Source organism: Salvelinus sp. IW2-2015, linkage group LG16, assembly GCF_002910315.2.
Source record: "Salvelinus sp. IW2-2015 linkage group LG16, ASM291031v2, whole genome shotgun sequence".
In the NCBI taxonomy this organism is placed as follows: Eukaryota; Metazoa; Chordata; class Actinopteri; order Salmoniformes; family Salmonidae; genus Salvelinus; species Salvelinus sp. IW2-2015.
Window position 1 is genome coordinate 14,564,090 of NC_036856.1, and position 23,186 is coordinate 14,587,275.

The window sequence follows — 23,186 nt, forward strand, 5'->3', positions numbered from 1 at the left end:
GTGAGGGTAACCAGAAGTGGTCTTGTGTGAATTGTTTGTGTTTTTGCTYGTCAGAAGGAGCAAGCGCTCCGCGTTAAACGAATGGGGGCAAGAGGTGTGAATTGTTTTGCTCTCAAGAAAAGGGTGCCATTGAAAGGAGTGATTACTGGGGTAGGGGTAAATGTGAAGTTGACCAACTGAAGGAGAAGATTCCCGGTGTTTGTGATGCTTGTCGTTTGGTGCGACGCAGACGGGGTGATGAGAGTGGTGAAACAGAAGAGTCGTTGTTTTGATGTTGAGTCTTGCCCAACAAAGTGATGTTAGGATCTATAAATTATCCTGTACAAGCTTTTATGCCGAATACATTATGTTGTTACAGGTGTCAAGCTTATGGGGATGTGGCAGCAGTGTGTAGGAGGGAGGATCCTAGGTGTGAGAAGTGTACAGAAGGGCATGAGACAAAGGAATGTGTAGCATCAGGGAAAGGAGTGGTATGTGTTAATTGTAGGGGTGACCATGGGGCTGGGGATCAGAAATGTCGGAGCGAGATAGGCAGGTTGAGGTTTCCAGGGTTAGCTAAGTGCAAAAGGTGTCGTATGCTGAGGCAGTGAAGAAAGTAGAGGAAGATGGGTCAAGGGTGGGGGATCCTGAGAGGAGTGGTGTGAGTAGTAGATCTGTACCACTACAGAGGGATAAGTCAATATGTTTCAGTAAGATTGGATTTTTAGCATTTATAGCAATGGTTATCAACTGTACTGCAGGGATAGAATGTAAGTTGCAGACAATTGTGCTGGTGGCAGCTGCAGAGAGGTATTTGGGTTTGCGAGACTTGACTTCAGAAGAGTTACAGAGCGTGATACATAAAAATAAAAAAACATTTAACTAGTCAAGTCAGTTAAGAACAAATTCTTATTTACAATAATGGCCTACCCTGGCCAATTGTGCGCCGCCCTATGGGACTCCCAATAACGACCGGATGTGATGCAGCCTGGATTCAAACCAGGGACTGCAGTGATGCCTCTATGCACTGAGATGCAGTGCCTTAGACCGGTGCGCCACTCTGGGACCCAAAGTGATGTTAGGATATATAAGTTATCCTGTACAAGCTATCATGCCGAATACATTACGTTGTTACAGGTGTCAAGCTTATGGGTGGGGGTGTCCTGTCCTTTCAGAATGTTGGCCTGAAGTAGGACTAAATAAATGTAAAATATAAAAATAGAGTAGGGTGGTGTTTTCTTTATTTTATTTGTTAGTGTGTTAGATGGTAGGGTATTTGTTCACTTATTTTTTTCAAGCAAAGTATAAGGGAGTTATATARTCCAGTKTAGTAGGTGGCGGTAATGCAACATTTATTGGATGCCAACCACCGTCAAACCTCATCGAAGAAGAAAAGCGGATGTGTACAACAGTCAGCAGTCTATTTTTGCACCTAGGTGTGGCGCACAAGCGATTACTCTTTGCTTGATGTCTGGATGTTGATTCGGCCTAATTTCGTAGCAGTATAAATATTTCGTCAACGCTTGTAGGCCCACCAGCGTAAAATGCTAGATACAAATGTTAAGCAGAGAAGTTGTCTCAAAAAGCCAAAGTACCCCGCTCTGTCACGGTGTGTCGTCACGAAGCACGCCAGCAGTATAAAACCGTTCCTGTTGACGTAACCCAGTCTCTTCCCTGCCTATGCCCTCGTGAGGTGGGCAGTGTCATATCGTGTGTCTTCGTTTCCACTAAGCGAATCCACAACCATCCGTCAAAATGGTGAGTTAGCTAGTTAGTTTATTTTGGGGAATAGTGTAATCGTGGTATCTGCTTCTTCTGTATATAACTTTTAAGTATATAGATTGTTGAAACTAGGATGATAGTATGCGATGACTTGGGTTTGGAACAAAATGGCAACATTAAAAAAATCTGGTGAACAAACCTCATCCCGCACAACAGTGCCGAAACACAAATTAGAATCCTCCATGTCAAAGAGGCCACCTGTACCTGTCATGCCCTTCCAATTAGGTACTAGCATCTATGTGTCGATGCCATGCCGGCCAGTCTCGTATTGTTCTCTTGGCGGTCGATTGTCATGTGGCTTGCCGGCCAGTCTCGAATTYTCCTAACTATCTTTTAGTTACGTTAACGTTATTTGTCCCATATCCAGCGACGTAAACGCTGTCGGTGTTAACTTGTTAGTTAACCGGCTAACGTTATGTTGACCGACGGGCGTAACTAGCTGTACACGTGGCCTATTCTGCCAGGCTGCGCTGTCTTAGCGCTTGTCTTGATCATAATGGTTGTGATCGAATTGAAGTCTGCTGTTTGCAGTAAAGGAACTGATGTTTTAACGTTATCTAGTTAATGCACTACATACTTTGTGCGATTAAATGGCAGGTGTAGTTAGGTAGCTGACGTTTATATATTTCTGTTAACTGCATCGAGGCCTAACGTTACTAGCTACTGTACTTTTGTCAGGTTGCATAGCGTTTTCTAGTCAAATGTCCCATCGTGGGCTCAATGCCATCCTATATGCACCATGATTTACCTCAGTTTGGCAGTTTTTGATTGCCTGGCATTGAAATACTAAAGCATGACGCCAGCTAATAAAGTCCTGTCGGCTAACGGGCGAGTATGCTCATGATTGTTTGCCTGCCAGGTCCCCATTGGCAATTCAATTGCATCAGCATTCAGTGCCTCACATCTGCCATAATGGTACTGTATTGTGCATTCCACAGTTTATAACGAGAATCTGCAGTTATACTTTTGTTTTACCTCCTAGCTACATATTACAGTATAATATCTTAAGTTCCCAAATCTAGAAGAGTTTGATGTCCTTGTGGCCACGTGGAAGGGGGAAAGTACTATGGTGAAACTGTCATGGCTGGTTATACTACTCAATATTTGGGACTTATACCTTTTAACAATGTGGAAGGACAAGACTAATAAACAATTTTCCCGTAGGTGAACTTTACCGTAGACCAAATCCGTGCCATCATGGACAAGAAGTCCAACATCCGTAACATGTCTGTGATTGCGCACGTCGACCATGGTAAGTCTACCCTGACAGACTCGCTGGTGTCGAAGGCTGGTATCATCGCAGGTTCCCGCGCCGGAGAGACCCGCTTCACAGACACACGAAAAGACGAGCAGGAGCGCTGCATTACCATCAAGTCAACGTGAGTGTCCACTAGCATACTCGTGCACATTTTCCCTGACTGMCCAGAAGTAGGAGTGAGGCTTCCTACTATTGTAGACTAAGAACACAATTTCCTTCTCTGCAGCGCCATCTCAATGTACTACGAGCTCTCGGAGAACGACATGGCCTTCATCAAGCAGTGCAAAGATGGTGTTGGGTTTCTCATCAACCTGATTGACTCTCCAGGCCACGTTGACTTCTCCTCTGAGGTCACAGCCGCTCTCCGTGTTACTGACGGGGCCCTGGTTGTTGTGGACTGCGTGTCAGGTAAGAAAGCGGACTAGCGCCCTAGTTATGTCTGACARGATTATGCTTTGAATTCTGTAATGGAAAAAACATATGGCGTGTTCTATAATTTGTGAACAAGTATTTCTTTATTTTCAGACATGTCATACAGGATGTCATATTGATGCTAGGTTCCGTGATTATGAGGTATATTACAAAAAGGAGGAGGAGCCAGTCAACCAAACAAACCAATCCATTTGTTTTCAACATTTTCCGAACTCACTATCTGCTCTTGTCCTTCCCTGCCCAGGTGTGTGTGTGCAGACCGAGACTGTGCTCAGGCAGGCCATTGCAGAGCGTATCAAGCCTGTGCTGATGATGAACAAGATGGACCGAGCTCTGCTYGAGCTGCAGCTGGAGCCAGAGGATCTGTTCCAGACCTTCCAGCGCATCGTGGAGAATGTGAACGTCATCATCGCCACCTACGGAGAGGATGAGGGTGGTCCCATGGGCTCCATCATGGTAAGCAACTTATTTTGGCTGTGTAGTGCATTGCCAGAAATMGTTTAATATCACTTGAGAAGTTGTCATTACTCCAGTTCTGTTTTGCACCCAATGGTAAAACTGCAGTTTACATGAATATTGAAAGCATTTCTCTGTAAATAGAATACTAGCTGCTTGGTATCAACCCGCCCACATAGTGAACAAAAGTGTCGTCAAACTAATGACTTGTGTCACAGATTGACCCAGTCATTGGAACTGTTGGCTTTGGGTCCGGACTTCACGGATGGGCCTTCACCCTGAAGCAGTTTGCTGAGATGTACGTGATGAAGTTTGCCAAGGGTGATGCCCAACTAGGACCAGCAGAGCGCTGCAAGAAGGTGGAGGACATGATGAAGAAGCTGTGGGGTGAAAGGTGAGGACCACTCACTGTCCACCTTGTAATCAGCTGCCACATTTTCCAGAACTGGCTGCTGATTAAGATTGTCTGGTACATGTCACGTTTGCCGTGTAGTTAAATGCTGATACTTTCTTCCCCTTCAGGTTTTTTGACCCTGCCACTGGCAAGTTCAGCAAGTCGGCCACCGGACCTGATGGAAAGAAGCTCCCGCGTACCTTTTCTCAGCTCGTGCTGGACCCCATCTTCAAGGTGAGTGGGGACATGACTTTCACACTMTTTTCAGTTTGGTCAGGTGAACGACATACCAGAAATGTACCCATCTGACCAGGAAAGCCGTTTAGAGTTTTATGCGTATGAGTGATGACATAAACATTCTTCACTTTGACCTGATTGTCCAGTGATGATAAGCTTCAGTCTGACATGCGTGGTGAAGGCTATAGTTATCTTTCCCCATATGATCTCATCTGTATTTTGTTGTCCACCATTAAGTTTTACTGCTGTTTCTGTTATAGGTGTTTGATGCCATCATGAACTTCAAGAAAGAGGAGACGGCCAAGCTGATTGAGAAGCTGGACATCAAGCTGGACAATGAGGACAAGGAGAAGGAGGGCAAGCCCCTGCTGAAGGCTGTGATGCGTCGCTGGCTGCCAGCCGGAGAGGCCCTGCTCCAGATGATCACCATCCACCTGCCCTCCCCCGTCACGGCCCAGAAGTACCGCTGTGAGCTGCTCTATGAAGGACCTGGTGACGATGAAGCTGCCATGGGTAAGACTACTGCCTCGGTCTCGTTTCCTTCATCTGGAAACATGGAGGGTACTGTATACCGGTCTGTTAACCCAACTGTTTCATCTTAGGTATCAAGAACTGTGACCCCAAGGCTCCTTTGATGATGTACATCTCCAAGATGGTGCCRACCACCGACAAGGGTCGCTTCTACGCCTTCGGCCGTGTCTTCTCCGGCTGCGTGTCCTCTGGCCAGAAGGTGCGCATTATGGGACCGAACTTCACCCCTGGAAAGAAGGAGGACCTCTACCTCAAACCAATTCAGAGGTTGGTACACTCAAAAGCAACACTTCAAATGYCCATACTTTGTTGTTTGTCTTGCGCAATCTATGGAGGACCTGTAAGTCATTTGTGACCATGCAGTGAGTCCYAGGCGCATTCAAGACTAACATCGTAGATGCTGTATAAAGTCTTGCCCAGTATTGATCTGTTGCCTGACTTTCCCGTTCCTCATTAGGACCATTCTGATGATGGGACGTTACATTGAGCCTATCGAGGACGTGCCATGCGGGAACATTGTTGGTCTGGTTGGAGTGGACCAGTACCTGGTGAAGACCGGGACCATCACTACCTTCGAGCAGGCCCATAACATGAGGGTGATGAAGTTCAGCGTCAGCCCTGTGGTGAGAGTGGCTGTCGAGGCCAAGAACCCTGCTGACCTGCCCAAGCTGGTGGAGGGCCTGAAGCGTCTGGCCAAGTCTGACCCTATGGTGCAGTGTATCATCGAGGAGTCTGGAGAGCATATCATCGCTGGAGCTGGCGAGCTMCATCTGGAGATCTGCCTGAAGGATCTGGAGGAGGACCATGCCTGCATTCCACTGAAGGTACACTAGTCCTCATGCCTCTTTACATGATCCCTTTTACAATGGTGTCACGGTACAGGCAGTGTTTAATAAACACCCCTCTCCCCCTCAGAAATCAGACCCGGTGGTTTCCTACAGGGAGACTGTGTCCGAGGAGTCTAACCAGATGTGCCTATCCAAGTCCCCAAACAAACACAACCGCCTGTACATGAAGGCCCGTCCCTTCCCCGACGGCCTGGCTGAGGACATCGAGAAGGGCGACGTCAGCGCCAGACAGGAGCTGAAGATCCGTGCCCGTTTCCTGGCCGACAAGTACGAGTGGGATGTGTCTGAGGCCCGTAAGATCTGGTGCTTCGGCCCTGATGGTACCGGCCCCAACCTGCTGATGGACGTGACCAAGGGAGTCCAGTACCTGAACGAGATCAAGGACAGCGTGGTGGCCGGCTTCCAGTGGGCCGTCAAGGAGGTGAGCAAGATTTATGGATGTCGTTTTTCCTCAGGCAGAATTTGTCGGTGACTTTAAACCAGCATGCCAACTTTCAAAGATGCAGCATTATATTGTGTTGAGGGAAACAAAAAGGGTAGTTTTCAAAGTGAGGATGTTGATTTGTCATGTAACCTAAAGTACTTGATTCAATACCTTAAATATTGTTTTCAGGGTGCCCTGTGTGAAGAAAACATGCGTGCTGTCCGCTTTGACGTCCACGACGTGACCCTACACACAGATGCTATCCACCGTGGTGGTGGTCAGATCATTCCCACAGCCCGCCGAGTGCTGTATGCCTGCCAGCTTACAGCCCAGCCAAGACTCATGGAGCCTGTCTACCTGGTGGAGATTCAGGTAGGCTTACAATTCACAATGCCTGTTGAATGTTTAATTTCAATAAGGACAAGGTCTATGATGAGAAATCATGCACCACGCTGAACAAGTGATGGATAAACCCATAAACCACTATCTGAGACCTGAATGTACAAATGAGCTTGCAACTAGAGGCTAATGGAAGTTGACTAGAAAATGCTACAATTCTAGAAGCTTGAACTGCACAGCTTTTGCATGCATACCTGTTGGCATTAACCATAGTTTTCAATGTTAACCTCGCTTCTCCCTGCAGTGTCCTGAGCAGGTGGTAGGAGGCATCTACGGTGTGTTGAACCGGAAGCGCGGTCACGTGTTCGAGGAGTCCCAGGTCATGGGGACCCCCATGTTCATCGTCAAGGCTTACCTACCTGTCAATGAGTCTTTCGGTGAGGGACTCGCCAACTGCTGTCCACTTTGCCCTTCCCATATGCATTTACCATGGCTATATGATTCTGTTGTAGTAAGTCTGCAGCCCTTCTGTATGTGTAAAACCTTGTATGCTAATACCCGTGTTCTTTCTCCAGGTTTCACAGCTGACCTGCGTTCCAACACTGGTGGCCAGGCCTTCCCCCAGTGTGTGTTTGACCACTGGCAGATCCTCCAGGGAGATCCCCAGGACTCTACCACCAAAATCTCTCAGATTGTGGCTGACACCCGTAAACGTAAGGGGCTCAAGGAGGGCATTCCTGCATTGGACAACTACCTGGACAAATTGTAAAAGGCTACTCTCTCATTCCCCTGCCTCCCCCCCCCTCCAATACTGAGGGACAGGACTGTACAGATCACCATGAGCACCAACATTTGCCAAAAGAAAAGTCAAGACTTTATGAATTGTAAACCATAAAATAAATAAAAAATGGAAAATAAAAACTTGTGGTTGGGCCTTCATTGGGAAAGGGTGGGGGAAGTTCGTCCTGACCGGTAACAAGCCAGTGAAAACAGCTGGTTCAATATTAACGTTTCCTATACTAGTTTGCTTATTTTATTGGACTTTGTTCATACAGCATGCTGTCCCTCATTTCAAATTTGAAGTGGTTCTGAAAATGCTTAACACAGCTTTGTCCATCTTTAAAGCCTGTTAGTGGACCTGGCATCCTTAACTTGCTTTGGCAAACCCATTATATTGTGAAAGACTAGTTTAATCTGAACATTTTATTTACAATGTACATTAGCCAGACTTGTGTTTTTAATTTGAGATTGCATTGTTTGGTACCATTTTATGGGCACCTCAGGCAATTGCCTCCTGCCACGCAGGCGGTATACCTAGACAAGAAAAGTTTACCAACGTGTTGCATTTCGCAAGCATGCAATTGAGTATATACACATTTCTCTAACTTGCATGAAAAATGATGAGAAGGCAAACATGCCTTCCTGGCACCATGGCTCCACAGAATGGCATCCAAAACAAGACACTTGCTTACTTTACTATTTACAGGTCTAGGCAAACTGTAAAGCAGTGGTAACTTCAGTTCACCATACATTAAATCAGACAATTCATTTTCGTCAATTCCAATTTTGGTTCATTATACTGGTAGAGTAACATGTTTGACTCATTGATTCACCAGGTAGGCCAACAGTTCCTGAAATGTATTGAATTTCAACAATTTATTTCAGGGATTACTCAATTCTATAATATAGTAAACTTGCAGGCAGGGTTTAATTGTCAGTTTCCTGTCAAAGTGCATCAGTGCAACTATATAATCAATTGTCAAAGGAATTCAATTTCTGCGCTTTCATTCACAATTCTACACCCAGCCATTGGAAGAGGTTAAGATTAAACCTAGCAACCATTTGGGGACTAATCTTTCATTGAGGTATGGGTGGACTTTTTTGTTGCAGATTTCTTATCTGTTAATTACCTGACAGATACATTATTTRGAAGACATACTTATTTGCTTCAGATAAAAGTCCACATCAGTCTAGACTGGAAAGATGGACACTTAACCACTAAAGCAGCATTTCCCAACTCCAGTCCTTGAGTATCCCTAACACATTTGTTGTAGCCCTGGACAAAAACTCAACTCAGGGCTTGATTAGTTGACAAGTTGAATCAGGTGTGCTTATCCAGGGCTACAAAAGTGTGCTTATTGGTGGAAAAACTGAACTAAAGTCCACTTCCATTCAATACTGTATGCACAAAGATCCAACATGAATATCAGAAGTTTGTAACAACCAGGTCCTGGTTAGATTTACCATGTCGGCTGAGTTTACACAATTCTGATATTTTCCACTAATTGCTCTTTTGAACAATCACGTCAATCTTTTGCAACGATGACCTGATTGTCAAAAGACCAATTAGTGGAATAAAATCTAGAATTAGTCTGCCTGTGTAACCAGCTTTAGAGGACAACCCTTTGATGAAGTGTAGTAGTAGTAAAGACTAATGAGGAATAGAGGAGCTGTACTATTGCCTGAAGTATTACTTTGCACTATATGGGCAATAAGGTGTCATTTGGGACCCACATATAGCCAGTCCTTGGTTGGGAGGTCAGAGGAGATTCATTATGTGTAGAAGATGACCTCAGGGATCTGTCCGTCCTCTACTGAAGTGCCGTTGTTGTTTCCTGCAGCATAGCAGAAGGTGAAGCAGGTCTTGGTGCCGGTGGCAGGGGCTTCGTGGGTCACTTTACGCATTCCTTTGGTGCCATAGTGCGAGTCTGGTCCCTGAAAGACATGGATAATTGTGGTGTAGCTGTATGCTTACTTATGGTATTCAATATGTACTTCAAATCTGAGCGGTTACAATGTACAGCATTTTTTGTATAAAAAAAAAAGGTTATGTAAATGGTGGTGGATGAAATTATCATCTTCTGTTGTACCTTGAGGGTGGCACACGCGATGTAGTTGACACTGGGCAGGATCTCCACTGGTTCCTTAAACATGACCCGGAATGTGTTGGAGGAACCGTCGCAGCTGAAGCCTGTGTCGTTCTGACCCAGGACAGTGTTGCTGTCTGTGTGAATGACCTTGAAGAGGGAGACCAACAGTCAGTCTTCACTTTTACCTTTATATAACCAGGTAAATCATAACAAATTATCTTTTACAGTAACATTAACTACCCAAGTATGCTTTCTACGCAGCACTCACTGTAACTAGTATATGTTATTCCTCTTTACCTGTATATTGACTTGGTAGTCTGTAGGACCATGTATCGAACCATAGAGGCCAAATCCAACCACAAATATCCTCCGATTCACTGAAAACCTAGCAGAGGCAGAAAAGGATATAAAAGGTAAACCTTTACTGAATTGAGATACTTTGTATGCCGTGCTGGACTTGGTCTGAAATAGGGGCCGGTACTCAATTTGGGTGTTGGTACTGTTTTTATTTAGGTGCAGGAGCGCCACAATACTTTTGAGCTAATATTCGAACAAGAGGAACAGGAGCTCAAACAGTAGAACATTTGAGGTGCCGGTACTCAGCTCCGATGAGCTCCTGCCCAAGTCAGCCACTGTCTGTATGTAGTCATTGGTGTATGTGTACTAACCGGATGCAGTCACTGGTCCCGCTGTAGCCCCAGCGGCTCTCCACCTGTCCGAAGCGTGTGATGCTGCACTCCTTCCCCCGCAGGCAGCAGCGAGGCCGGTCGATGAACTCCACGTGAGGCTTGGGGTTCACCGTGAAGTGAAGGAACAGGCTCACCACCTCCTGGTCACTAAGAATACCAGACTGGGCTGGACCTATCAAGTAGAAATACAGGCATATATACGTACACACACACAAAATACTCAAATCCCAATATGGAAAAGTGACTAAATTTCCCGGTTCGGTTTAGCTCGTCTCCACTGGGTCTGGTTGCCAAGTATGTGGCTACTGAATGGTTAGTGCCTTTCATAGCGTGTAACTTTGTTGTCAATAGACAGATGGTGTCAGGACGTAAGACAGAAAATAACCACAGTGAGCTACCTGCAGCAAATTCCTCGATGGTCATGAGAGGGAAGCGGATAAGGACCAGGGCTTTGCCCAGCACTTTGCGCTTGTTCTCCGGAGTGGGCTGGTACTGCTGCCTCTGGGTCTCTGCCTCTGCCCAGCGCACCGCAGCCCCAAACAGACGTACCTCCCGCACCCCCAGAGTGTCCCTCTCCAGCACCGCCACCAGTGTGTCTACAGGAGACAAGATCTCACATCATGCCCAGAACGTGTCCTTTGTCTGAAGACAATCCCCTATGCCCCTTTCCTTATTGTGTGTGACAGACAGACAGACAGAGGCAGCATAATTTACTTTACCTAGATCAATATCAGTGAAGCCCTCGGCAGCGAGTGCATCCACAGTGTTCTTGTCGATGTTCTCCAGACAGAGGCTGGCCAGCTGAGGTTCGTCAAAGAGCCGCGCCTGAAACAAACAACCAGTGTTAGCAAACAGCTGGCAGCGATCATACTGTGATCAACCGCTTGCTCTATTCTAATATCCATACCTAGCGACAAGCTAGAAATACTGGGTTTTCAGTCTTATCATTTGTAATAACCTTGTTATTACAGCGTCTGCATTTCCAATGACACCCTATACATCCTAGCCTATGGGGAGATTCCATGAAAGCATACCTCCCTATTTTAGAGCACACTATATTAGCAGTATAATGACACCACGGTGTTGTCTGTATCATGTAAGGTTCATTGATCATTGGGTCTTACAGGGGACATGTACAGAACCAGTCAAAAGGTTGGACACCTACTCATTCAAGGGTTCTTTATTTTTTACTATTTTCTACATTGTAGAATAATAGTGAAGACATCAAAACTATGAAATCATGTAGTAACCAAAAAAAGTGTTAAATCAAAATATGTTTTATTTGAGATTATTTTAAGTAGCCACCCTTTGCCTTGACAGCTTTGCATACTCTTGGCATTTTCTCAACCAGCTTCACCTGGAATGCTTTTCAAACAATCTTGAAGGGGTTCCCATATATGCTAAGCACTTGTTGGCTGCTTTTCCTTCACTCTGCGGTCCAACTCATGGGTTGAGGTCAGGTGATTGTGGAGGCCAGGTCATCTGATGCAGCACTCCATCACTCTCCTTCTTGGTAAAACAGCCCTTACACAGTCTGGAGGTGTGTTTTGGGTCATTGTCCTGTTGAAAAACAAATTATCTTCCCACTAAGCGCAAACCAGATGGGATGGTGTATCGCTGCAGAATGCTGTGGTAGCCATGCTGGTTAAGTGTGCCTTGAATTCTAAATAAATCACAGTGTCACCAGCAAAGCACCCCCATACCATCTCCATGCTTCACGGTGGGAACCACACATGCGGAGATTATCCGTTCACCAAAAATCTCAAATTTGGGCTCATCAGACCAAAGGACAGAACATTCCACTGGTCTAATGTCCATTGCTCGGGTTTCTTGGCCAAAGCAAGTTTCTTTATCTTATTGTTGTCCTTTAGTAGTGGTTTCTTTGCAGCAATTTGACCATGAAGGCCTAATTCACGAAGTCTCTGAACAGTTGAGATGTGTCTGTTACTTGAACTCTGTGAAGCATTTATTTGGGGTGCAATTTCTTAGGCTGGTAACTAATGAACTTATCCTCTGCAGCAGAGGTAACTCTGGGTCTTCCATTCCTATGGCGGTCCTCATGAGAGCCAGTTTCATCATAGCGCCTGATGGTTTTTGCGACTGCACTTGAAGAAATGTTCAAAGTTCTTGAAATTTGCCCGATAGACTGACCTTCCTGTCTTAAAGTAATGGACTGTCGTTCTCTTTGCTTATTTGAGCTGTTCTTGCCATAATATGAACTTGGTCTTTTACCAAACAGGGCTATCTTCTGTATACCACCCCTACCTTGTCACAACACAACGGATTGGCTTAAGAAGGGAACAAATTCCACAAATTAACAAGGCACACCTGTTAAATGAAATGCATTCCAGGTGACTACCTCATGAAGCTGGTTAAGAGAATGCCAATAGTGTGCAAAAATGTCAAGGCAAAGGGTGGCTTGGTATACAAATCCCAAAAGAAAGAAATGATCTCACTCCAATATATTTTTATAGAATGTTATCAAAAATAGATAAGATCTTGCTACCATGGAAAGGAAAATACCTGTCTATTTGTGGAAAAATCACCCTGATTAACTCTTTAGTCATATCACAGTTTACCTATTTGCTRATGGTTTTGCCTACACCTAGTGACCTGCTTTTTAAATTATATGAAGAAAAAATATTCKATTTTATTTGGAATGGCAAGCCAGACAAAATTAAAAGGGCCTATTTATATAACGAATATGAATTCGGAGAGCAGAAATTATTAAATATTAAAGCATTAGACCTCTCACTAAAGGCATCAGTCATACAAAAGTTATACTTAAATCCAAACTGGTTCTCGAGTAAATTGGTAGGAATGTCTCATTCCATGTTCAAGAATGCCCTTTTTCCCTTTATTCAGATTACAACTGCTCACTTTCAGTTGTTTGAAAAGGAAATAATCTCCAAAATATCATTATTTTTTAAACAAGCCTTAGAAAGTTGGTTGCAATTTCAGTTTAATCCACATGAAAAGAAAGAACAAATAATACAACAAATATTATGGTTAAACTCAAATATACTAACTTAATTTTTTTTTTGTGAATGATATAAATAGGACTGGTGGAGTTGTCAGACATGCAAATAACAGACATATGGAAATGTCTGCTCTACCCAAAATTACAACCAKCTAATTGCAGCATTAACACAAAAATGGAAGAGGCAATTAGAAGGGGAAAAAAGTAAGGAACTTGTATGTRGGCCCTGCATTAAAGACCATAAATTGTTAAAGAAAAGTGTAATAAATAAAAACATATATCAATTTCATTTAATAAGGACCAAAAAACTGACAGCTGTGCCATATAAATTGCAAAATAGTTGGGAAGAGATTTTTGATGTACCCATTCCATGGCACATGGTTTACGCCGGATTCAACATTTTTCCATTTAAATTACTATACAAAATTCTTGCAACCAATAGAATGTTATATATATGGGGGATACAATATTCCCAGCTCTGCAGATTTTGCTGTGAGGAGGCAGTCATTAGATCATTTATTTTGGTATTGTCCATATGTAGCTCGTTTTTGGTTACAGGTCCAGGAATGGCTGAAGAAATGCAACTTTTGCCTAGAACTAACGCTGCAGATAGCAGTACTGGGTGATTTGAAAAGCCATAGTCAATCAATCAATAATATTATTATTATTTTAGCAAAAATGTTTCTTTAATTTACAATCTGTCGAAGCTATGAAAATAGAAAGGTTCAGTACTTTTGTGAAGCATCACAGCACAGTTGAAAAATATATGGCAAATAGAAATCCAAAATGGATGGTGTTAAGAGATAGATGGGAAGGGTTGAATGGAGCTGAAGGGTGGGATTAATAACAAGATAACCAATGTAAAACATACGGGGTCTGTAAAATGTATATAGGTTCAGAAATGTTGTGAAATAGCACAGTTACAAATAGAAATCAAACTGGATGGACATCAGAAATAGAGGAAGTTATGACTATTGTAAAATAGATTGTCTGTAAAATGTATAAACTGAAGGTAGAAGCCTAAGTGTTATTGTTTATTAGTTTACTCCAATTGGGGGAAGGGTGGTAGGGTTTGCGGGAAATAATAATGGTATATTCTACAAAAAGTATGTATATCTATATATCTATACCCCAAAAATATATGGGGTTTGGAAATGATGCAGACAATTACATTGATGGAAGCAACAATCTATCTGCAATATTAAGCTGATCCACCCCTATAATTTTTCACATTTTTTTAAGGCAAAGGGTGGCTACTTTGAAGAATCTCAAATATAAAATATATTTTGAGACATTTTTTGGGTTACTACATGATTCCATAGTTTTGATGCCTTCACCATTATTCTACAATGTAGAAAATAGTTTAAAATAAAGAAAAACCCTGCAATGAGTAGGTGTGTCCAAAAAGTGCCTAAAATTGCCACTTTCATCATGATTTTCAAAAAAAAGGGTGGTTCTGTTACAAATGTAAAAAGCATATTAAACATTCTTCCTCCCAATTAAGTTTATATGTGAGAATTGCCTGAACAATCTAATACACAACAAATATTATTGGGCCATGCTGGCATGGAATCGCTCAATGACAACCTATTTCCRATGTCACTGTATAGGGAAATAGAGATATTCATTTGAGATTTGGCCATACATTACAAGCAGCAGTGCAACAGTGAGCTAGCTAGCTACCTGAGTGAGCAACATGAAGGCATTGTCAGCCCGTAGATTCTTCTTGAGGAACTCCACACAGTGGGCCTCTAGGGCCGGCACGGCATACTTCTTGGCTGTGTACAGTGTGGTCATCACAGTCTCGGGTCCTATCTGCACCTCATCTGAGTACAGGAACCTGGATTTGCAACAGTTTGGACAGTCAGACAACCCATYCATACCTCGTAGTGTAGTTACGGTACCAATCTGAAGACATTAAAATGTCAATACTATTTTATGTATGTTAATTTTAAAAAGGCATTTTCACTACATTTAGAATTTAACCTTGAAGACACAAACAGACCCCCTAAATTGGCTCATTCTTAAGGACATCAAAAGGATTAAACTGGGTAGTTGCTACTTTACAGTCAAATGGGTGTGCCAGACATGTCTTCTCTATAATCTTACTTGAGCAGGGCAAGGAATGCAGCCGGCTCCACGTCAGGCAGCTCGATCTCAGTAGAGGTGGTGGCCATACCGCCATTGAACATGGCATCGAATACTGCACTTCCTACGGCAAGGGCAAATCTGCCGAGGGAAAGGGGGTCGTGTTTATTAGGAGGGATATATCAATGTATTGGATAATTTGTGTTTATAACTGTAGTCTTCCTGGTCAGTCGTTAGCCCAGGAGGTGCATTAATATACGTACCCTCCACAATGATTTGCCAACATACAATGGTCATGCGCATATCATGGATATGTCACTACAAACAGACGAAGACTAGCCTACACTCGACCTCACCCACTATAGCACAACGGTCATCCTCGGCACTGCAGAAGATTTATATTGGGGCATGTATTCTACTATGTAGGCTACTGGCGGTGATTCGAATACATAAACATGAATAGGCAAAGATTTAATGATTTGTAAACAAGCAAATATGAAATACGCATACTTTAACAATCATGCATCGCTTACCTGTGTGCTGGTATCCGCTGCACTCCCATTCCCTTCCCCACCAGAAAATGCACGTCACTCAGCACCTCGTTGTTGAACAGAAACGCAAACCTTTCTTTCACGGTGTTTTTTGTGGCCTGCCAGTTGTACACTGGCTCCCGATAAACCAATACGGCCGCAGATGCAGGGCTACTGGGAAGTGAGGATGGAATGTTCGGGGACTCCACGGAGGATGCTGTCATGTTTGTCGCAGCTCCTCCTGCGACTGTCGGTGCCCGGGCAGCCGTGGCACTCTGACCCGCTGACTGTGGCGTAGTGTGTTGTCTATTCGGGGAATGCTCTACTCTGACATCGGTGCCACCGCCACGGTCAGGGCCTGGTTGAGGGTTTGAGTGTCCCGCTGTCCGTGGTGCCCCTCCAGTTGCACCCGCTGACCCCTCGTTTGTAGCGGGCGAGGAATGGGCGTTGTTGCTCGGCTGAGCATTACCCAGCGGTCCGGGACTGGAGAAATTGAGACATGGAGCTCTGCTATTGCTCTCCTCCTCCGCAGCCATTTTGGATGGAGAACACTGCAGGGTTTGCTGCTGAGATAAACAAGCACAACAGCGCATACCCAGAAACACAGGCGGAATGAGTGAACCTCACATGAGGCTGGAGACTGAGGACGAAGGTGGCCTAAATTGTCTGGACACTCAATAGCAGCCAATAATACCAAAGGCTGCATATGTATCATGGTGTTATCATATTAATTTGCTATAGTTTATTAGACAAATAAACATCAATGAGGTTATGATGAGCTATTATATTCCCCAACCATGGAGCTAGTATTTATTAATTCAAAACTGCAGGCTTACTTATTTGATGCACTGGTATGCAAATATGGAATAATGTAGGCCTACATACATGATTCATGTTACTTAGACCTAGCAGATAAATATGCATTCAGTTCAAATTGAATTAAAATTATTCTCCTCTCCATTGATAAGGCCTAGTCGATATATTTTCTTTCTGAATTCAGACATTTTAAGCTATGTTTTGTATTAGCCTACCTGTTATCAACTTCTACAACTACATATACAATTTTACATTCTTCATAGAGACTGTCTATATCTAAGTTTCCAAATGTGCACGTTTGAACTACTGTTTCTAAACAGTATAGGATATATGATTTTACTTGCCCAATATAATGAGATGGGATAGGCTATTGATGTTTATTTGGGACAAAGTAAAACTAATCACAGAGATCTTATGTCCAATTACTTATAACTGATGATGATTAGCCTCGAAGAAAAACAATCTCCCAGGGATAGGCCGAATAGTATTGTTGTAATATCACTTTAGAACCAAGAGCAGAAATAGAGCAGAAATATGAACCAATCTGATACACTTTACTGAAGTGTAAAAAATAATGTTACAGTAACAATCTAAAACCTCATTACAAAGTTAGAATTAACTAGTTATTGTGTCAGCCAATCAGCTATGAGAAGGCGCTCTTCCTGACCTTAGATTGAGAGGCCCAATACAGTCATTGGCCCAAAATACGGGGTAGGCAGAGAGGAAGAGGCGAAGCAAGACAGTTTACTCCGCCCAAAATCTGTCCACGAATATAAGCCAACGAAGTGAGGAGTTTTTGTATGGAGGTCAATGAGATTGTCGAATTTGGTCAACAAAAAATGTAATTGCTATTTTGCGACGTGAGGCTTATTTGATCGAATTTAAGTTTAGCAATGGTTAGTTTGTTACGAATCCACAGATATAAGTGAARGAACGTGGCATACCGGCAACTTTTTGGTAAAAAACTACTTTTATCGGAGTTGCGCCGACTGAGGGGGTTGTGCCTGTTGATCACACGCGTATCTGCCCTCTTATTGGCTAGAATGTTCCAACTGATTTCGCCTCCTCCCGCCTACCTTCCATCTTTGAGGACATGTATTTCCATTGTTAGAGCGGTCACTCGACTGTCTTGTCAATATCATAGAAAACCTTTGGGGTAAGTAATACAATATTAGCTAGGCTAGTTAGAGAATGCCATTAAAATGTAGCTATATTACAATTAGTATTATTGTCAGATAAATGTTCCCTTTGGCATATTTAATCACATCTCTGACGCATTTTACGTCATGTTCAGTAAGTGTATTACTAGCCCCTACTGTACTGACCGTTTTCCCGTTGTCCCGTCCCATCGATGTTTGCTAGCCAACTATTTATTTAGCTAGCTAGTTAACCTTACATTAGCTCGCGTTGTCAGAGCGAACACTAACGTTAGTTTATCAGAAACGTGTCATGGTCATGCCCGAACAGCTGGAAAGAGGATTGCAGATGACAGTTTTCGCTTTTACATGTTTTTTGTCCGTCAGGAGTACATGCTATTCTCTGTCCTGTAACGTTAGCTAACTAGCTAGCAAATATTTATAATGACAAACATATGTGATAGTCCCTGTCTCTCATAACCATTTTCATCTGACAAGCTCAATGAGTGAGTATGAAGTACTAACTAGTGTCTTTCTAATCCTATGTATCCTACTTGCATATAATTCACTGGGATAAGGATATCATGGGAGGTGTGAAACAGGAGCAGAATGATGGACCACCACCAAGAGGCATGCCGTCCTCTGATGCAGCACACGAAGAGGCAAGAGAAGGGGAAAGGACCCCGTACATACTGACATGAATAGCAGTAAATTCTGTACAATTACTGGCTGTGTATACACAGACTACCCACTGTTTGGTTATCCAATCCTTTTCAACATGTTTCTACCATTCTATAAACTGCTTAAATGGGACACGAGCATTGTTATGATGATGTTATGCTATGTTTCCTGACTCTTGATGCACACTTTGACATGGTTATCGTTTTATCTTTTCATCCTGGATAGCATATCCGTTCTCTTTCTGTACAGCCTGTGAAGAAGAGGGGTTGGCCAAAGGGTAAGAAGAGAAAGAAGGTTTTGCCCAACGGTCCCAAGGCACCAGTGACTGGATATGTGCGCTTTCTGAATGAACGACGAGAGCAGATCCGTGCTAAGTACCCTGACCTGCCCTTTCCAGAAATTACCAAGAGGTTGGGCGCAGAGTGGAGCTGCTTAGCACCTCATGACAAACAGGTACCTGCAGGCTTGGCTAGGGAAATGTAGTTGTAGAATGTATGAACAATTACCAATTATTTTGCCCCAGGTTTGTATTTAGTGGCAGTGCATTCAGTAGATGTATGCGTAGTTGTAGTTATATGAATAGGTATAGGCTTGCCAGGATATGGTCTGTTTGATAATTCCAGGTAGGCCTCATTTAAAAACTACAGGCTATCATGTTTCTTGAGGAGAAGCCTGGGATTGGAAGCTACCATCGCAGTGTGTTGAGATCTCTTCTGTGTGTTTCTAATGGAGTTAAGAATGTACTGTAACCTCACTCCACATCTAGTTTAAAATGTTGCCAATGGAGCTATCCAATTGGTACCTTTTGTATAGCTCAAACTGTTGTCAAGGAGGGCAGTCACGTGTGTCTGTAAGCCGAGCATAACTGTTTCGAGCCTGTTATGTGGAGGAAGATATACTGTGAGTAGCGCACATGACGTCGGTTACATTGATGCTGTTGATCCGGGTCACTCAGTTGTGCTCTGTCCAGCTGCTGGGTTTTCTGCGGTGGAGGGAGGTCAAAGGGGGGCGAGTGTAACCGATGTGAACTGGCTAGCAAGTTAGCGGTGCACGCTAGTAGCGTTCAATCAATGACGTCGCTCACTCTGAGACTTAGAAGTAGTTGTTCCTCTTGTAATGATTCTTCATGGGTGACTGTTGTCGATGTGTGCAGAGGATGCCTGGTTCAAGTCCAGGTTGGGGCAAGGAGAGGGACAGAAGTAATACTGTTACATCTGGAGTGGACTGACGTTCTTTTGTGTGCTGACCTGACAGCGCTTCCTGGATGAGGCGGAGCGAGAAAAGCTGCAGTATGCCCGGGAGCTGAGAGAATACCAACAGAGTGAGGCCTATCAGATCACCAGTGCCAAGATCCAGGACAAGAAGGTCAAGAGAGGTGAGAGTTGTGACACATCTACCTTATTAACTGAGGGTTGTTACACACACAGCTCCTATTTCATCCATTTGACAGGTTGGTAAAAACTGTAGCTTTTTTTTAATATGTCTTTCATCCATTTGTTTTCTTTGAGCATTGTATATAAAGTTCTCTTGGTTTTTTTTTCTTCAGAGGAGTCTCCATCTGTCATTATCAATGCCAACAGTTCTGGATCAGCTGCTCTGAAGGTATGCTCTTTGCCTTACATTATTTGCTTATGTTGTGTTTCTGAATGTGTTATGTCAAATGAACACAAGGTTTTAAGAAGGCTTCCTGCTTTTGTTCCATGTGTTAAAGGGTTGATTTGTTTTGAACTATGTCCTCTAGGGTTCAGACTACCTGTCCAACAGATTTGATGTTCCAATATTCACAGAGGAGTTCCTGGACCAGAACAAGGGTAAGAGACGGGCAGAGGAGGGTCTCTGGGACAAACACTGTTTCAGTGAAGAAAGTACTAACTGTTTCCTTACTAATGGTTGTTTCTCTGCTCCCAGCCCGGGAAGCAGAGCTTCGGCGTCTTCGCAAAGCCAATGTTGAGTTTGAGGAGCAGAACGCTGTGCTGCAGAAGCACATAGCAGACATGTACAGCGCCAAAGAGAGGCTGGAAGCTGAACTGGGGCAGGATGAGCTCCGGACGCAGGCCTTACACAGGCACCTGCTGGCCATCAAACACACCCTCGTCAGCAGTCTGTCCACCGTGGCCCTGCCAGGTCAGCACCTTGTCACTGGGGCCCTTCCATCCATCTCTGACCCTGATACTCAGCCTAATCTCTTTGTACGACTTGGCTGCAATTACTTCTAGTGCATTCAGAAAGTATTCAGACCCCTTCCCTTTTCCACATTTTTGTTACGTTACAACCTTATTCTAAAATGGATTAAATAAACAATTGTCCTCATCAATCTACACAATATACCCCATAATGACAAAGTGAAAAAAGTTTTTTTTWGAAATGTTAGCAAATTTATTACAAATAAAAACACATCTTTATTTACATAAGTWTTCAGACCTTTTGCTATGAGACTTGAAATTGAGCTCCGGTGCATCCTGTTTCCATTGATCATCCTTGAGATGTTTCTACAACTTGATTGGAGTCCACCCTAGTTGACTGTGTTTTCTTTGCAGGCACAGGTGAGACCCCCTCTCTTGGTACCCTGGACTCTTACCTGAGTCGCCTGAGTGGTACTCTGGAGAGCAACCCTCATGAGCACCGTGCCTTGCTGACTCAGCTTCGCGATGTCCTTTCTCACCTGGACAGGTAACACACCTGTGAATTTATCTAACACCTTGATGTAGAGGTATTGAGTTATGTCAGGGAACATACACTCTCCTATGTATTTATTTGGCCAGTGAAGCTGAAATGTTTAATTTGTCTCTATACTCCAGTATTTTGGATTTAAGGTTAAATGTTTCATATCAGGCGACTGTATAGAACGTCACCTTTTATTTGAGGGTATTTTCATACATATCTGTTTTACCGTTTAGAAATGAAAGCACTTGATGTACTTAGTCCCCTGATTTTGAAGGTATCCCTATTTTGAAGTATTTAGACAAATTCACTTTTATATGTATTAAAGTAGTCAAACGTGTAGTATTTGGTACCATATTCCTAGCACTCAATGATTACARCAAGCTCATGACTCCAGTGTTTACTTTAGGATTTTTGTTCGGCAACGGTGGCAAAATTTTAGAGGCCCTCTTGGCTGTAGACAAAATTTTGTTTTAAAGCTAATTTCCTGCACTTCTACACATTTGCCATGAGATTGAGAGAATATTTTACTTTTAAAGCTAGTTTCTTACAATTGTATACATTTTGTCATGATGTTGAAAAAATAAATTGCATTTTTAAAGCTAATTTCCTGCAATTCTACACATTTTGCCATGGCTTAGCTGTGTTATGTTATCTGAGTGACACAAACATTATAACAAAATCAATGAGGGCGCCATGACATTTTTGGAATATTAGATTATCCCCGACTGTCTAGTTTTTATTCTTGTAGTTGTTAGTTCTCAACGATGATTTTATTTCAATTTTGTTTAATTTTACACTGAAAATGTTTTACCATCCTGAAAATTAGGCCCACCACTGCTAAATGGGGAAACACTAAACTCTACAAACTTGTTGGATGCATATTTGCAGTTTGCTTTGGTTGTGTTTCAGATTATGTTGTGCCCAATAGAAATTAATGGTAAATAATGTATGGTCCTTTTGGAGTCACTTTTATTGTAATTAAGAATAGAACATGTTTCAAAACACTTCTACATTAATATGGATGCTACCATGATTACAGATAATCATGAATGAATTGTGAATAATGGTTAGTTAGAGGCACAAAGATCATACCCCCAAGACATGCTAATCTCACCATTACAAATAATGGGAGGTTAACATTTTTTMGGGGGGTGTGATATTTATGCCTCTTAGTGTACAGTACCTACAGTCGGGTGCATTACCATTCATATAACGTTGTCAAATTCAAACACTCGCTAGATCTGCATGCGTACAGTACAACTTAACCTTGTTGTTTATGAATGATCACACTGTTCTAACAGTCTTCTCCCTTATTTTCAGTGAGAAGCTATGATGGGACCTCCACACCCATTCTGACTTGATGTGGATCCCGGATGGTATAACACCAGGTCAAATCGGTGCCCTTCAGTATAGTCATGGGATAGATGGGATGTCTTTCTGATGTAACAGACAAATTACAAACCGATAAAACACAAGGCTCAGTCTATATAGCATTACTCTGTGGTATACAGTGTAATATATAAATTGATGAAATAAAGAAAATTCATCAGCAATCCCTACACAATACCCCCTAATTGCAAGGTGAGTTTCTAGAAATGTTTGCAAATGTATTAGAAATAAAAACAGATACCTTATTTACATAAGTATTCAGACCCTTTGCTATGAGACTTGAAATTGAGCTCCGGTTTCTCCTGTTTCCATTGATCATCCTTTTAAATGTTTCTAAAACTTGATTGGAGTCCTGTGGTAAATTCAATTGATTGGACATGATTTTGGAAAGGCACACGCCTGTCTATATAAGGTCCCACAGTTGACAGTGCATGTCAGAGCCATGAGATCGAAGGAATTGTAGAGCTCCGTGACAGGATTGTGTAGAGGCACAGATCTGGGGAAGGGTACCAAAACGTTTCTGCAGCATTGAAGGTCCCCAAGAAGACAGTGGCTTRCATCATTCTTAAATGGAAGAAGTTTGGAACCACCAAGACTCTTCCTAGAGCTGTCCGCCCGGCCAAACTGAGCAATCGGGAGAGAAGGGCCTTGGTCAGGGAGTTG

At 43.1% G+C, this 23,186-nt stretch overlaps 3 protein-coding genes and 1 non-coding gene across 8 annotated transcripts; 3 read left to right on the forward strand and 1 right to left on the reverse strand.

Annotated features, from left to right (window-relative positions):
* The first annotated feature begins 1,645 nt into the window (after positions 1-1,645).
* LOC111975816 (elongation factor 2b) lies at positions 1,646-7,601 on the forward strand. 2 transcript variants are annotated; one of them, XM_070447538.1, is made up of 14 exons: positions 1,646-1,737; positions 2,926-3,140; positions 3,246-3,427; positions 3,545-3,592; positions 3,696-3,907; positions 4,126-4,301; positions 4,430-4,535; positions 4,799-5,051; positions 5,141-5,336; positions 5,527-5,893; positions 5,985-6,338; positions 6,531-6,713; positions 6,985-7,117; positions 7,256-7,601. In XM_070447538.1, exons 5-14 carry the CDS (start codon positions 3,761-3,763, stop codon positions 7,447-7,449), a joined length of 2,109 nt encoding a protein of 702 aa, XP_070303639.1. In that variant the 5' UTR covers positions 1,646-1,737; positions 2,926-3,140; positions 3,246-3,427; positions 3,545-3,592; positions 3,696-3,760; the 3' UTR covers positions 7,450-7,601. The 2 variants fall into 2 exon arrangements, with proteins under 2 accessions (XP_070303639.1, XP_023860192.1); XM_024004424.2 differs by lacking the exon at positions 3,545-3,592 and having other exon boundaries at positions 1,649-1,737.
* Positions 4,641-4,707, forward strand: LOC111976188 (small nucleolar RNA SNORD37). The gene has a single exon (XR_002878903.1). It is a non-coding gene; the product is annotated as a small nucleolar RNA SNORD37 (small nucleolar RNA).
* A 965-nt stretch (positions 7,602-8,566) lies between the features above and the next one.
* btbd2a (BTB (POZ) domain containing 2a) lies at positions 8,567-16,500 on the reverse strand. 2 transcript variants are annotated; one of them, XM_024004426.2, is made up of 9 exons: positions 15,841-16,498; positions 15,329-15,448; positions 14,903-15,059; positions 10,959-11,064; positions 10,638-10,835; positions 10,219-10,411; positions 9,848-9,935; positions 9,551-9,697; positions 8,567-9,395 (listed from the first exon to the last, which is right to left on the reverse strand). In XM_024004426.2, exons 1-9 carry the CDS (start codon positions 16,428-16,430, stop codon positions 9,234-9,236), a joined length of 1,761 nt encoding a protein of 586 aa, XP_023860194.1. In that variant the 5' UTR covers positions 16,431-16,498; the 3' UTR covers positions 8,567-9,233. The 2 variants fall into 2 exon arrangements, with proteins under 2 accessions (XP_023860194.1, XP_070303640.1); XM_070447539.1 differs by lacking the exon at positions 15,329-15,448 and having other exon boundaries at positions 15,841-16,500.
* A 1,221-nt stretch (positions 16,501-17,721) lies between these two features.
* On the forward strand, positions 17,722-22,706 carry LOC111976063 (SWI/SNF-related matrix-associated actin-dependent regulator of chromatin subfamily E member 1-related). 3 transcript variants are annotated; one of them, XM_024004788.2, is made up of 9 exons: positions 17,722-17,809; positions 18,368-18,451; positions 18,696-18,923; positions 19,725-19,845; positions 20,017-20,072; positions 20,212-20,281; positions 20,379-20,594; positions 21,008-21,140; positions 22,455-22,706. In XM_024004788.2, exons 2-9 carry the CDS (start codon positions 18,374-18,376, stop codon positions 22,465-22,467), a joined length of 915 nt encoding a protein of 304 aa, XP_023860556.1. In that variant the 5' UTR covers positions 17,722-17,809; positions 18,368-18,373; the 3' UTR covers positions 22,468-22,706. The 3 variants fall into 3 exon arrangements, with proteins under 3 accessions (XP_023860556.1, XP_023860554.1, XP_023860555.1); XM_024004786.2 differs by having other exon boundaries at positions 17,808-17,946; XM_024004787.2 differs by lacking the exon at positions 17,722-17,809 and adding an exon at positions 17,824-17,946 and having other exon boundaries at positions 18,720-18,923.
* Positions 22,707-23,186: the final 480 nt, after the last annotated feature.

Bases quoted from the DNA above. Each gene is read 5' to 3' on its own strand.
- btbd2a (XM_024004426.2), bottom strand. From the start codon at position 16,430: ATGCGCTGTTGTGCTTGTTTATCTCAGCAGCAAACCCTGCAGTGTTCT. The intron at 10,836-10,958 runs GTAAAGTAAATT...TGTCTCCTGTAG, and splicing joins CTTCACTGATATTGATCTAG to ACACACTGGTGGCGGTGCTG. The intron at 9,936-10,218 runs GTTAGTACACAT...TGCCTCTGCTAG, and splicing joins GGGACCAGTGACTGCATCCG to GTTTTCAGTGAATCGGAGGA.
- LOC111976063 (XM_024004786.2), top strand. From the start codon at position 17,893: ATGTTCCCTTTGGCATATTTAATCACATCTCTGACGCATTTTACGTCA. The intron at 17,947-18,367 runs GTAAGTGTATTA...CACTGGGATAAG, and splicing joins CGCATTTTACGTCATGTTCA to GATATCATGGGAGGTGTGAA. The intron at 18,924-19,724 runs GTACCTGCAGGC...CTGACCTGACAG, and splicing joins TAGCACCTCATGACAAACAG to CGCTTCCTGGATGAGGCGGA.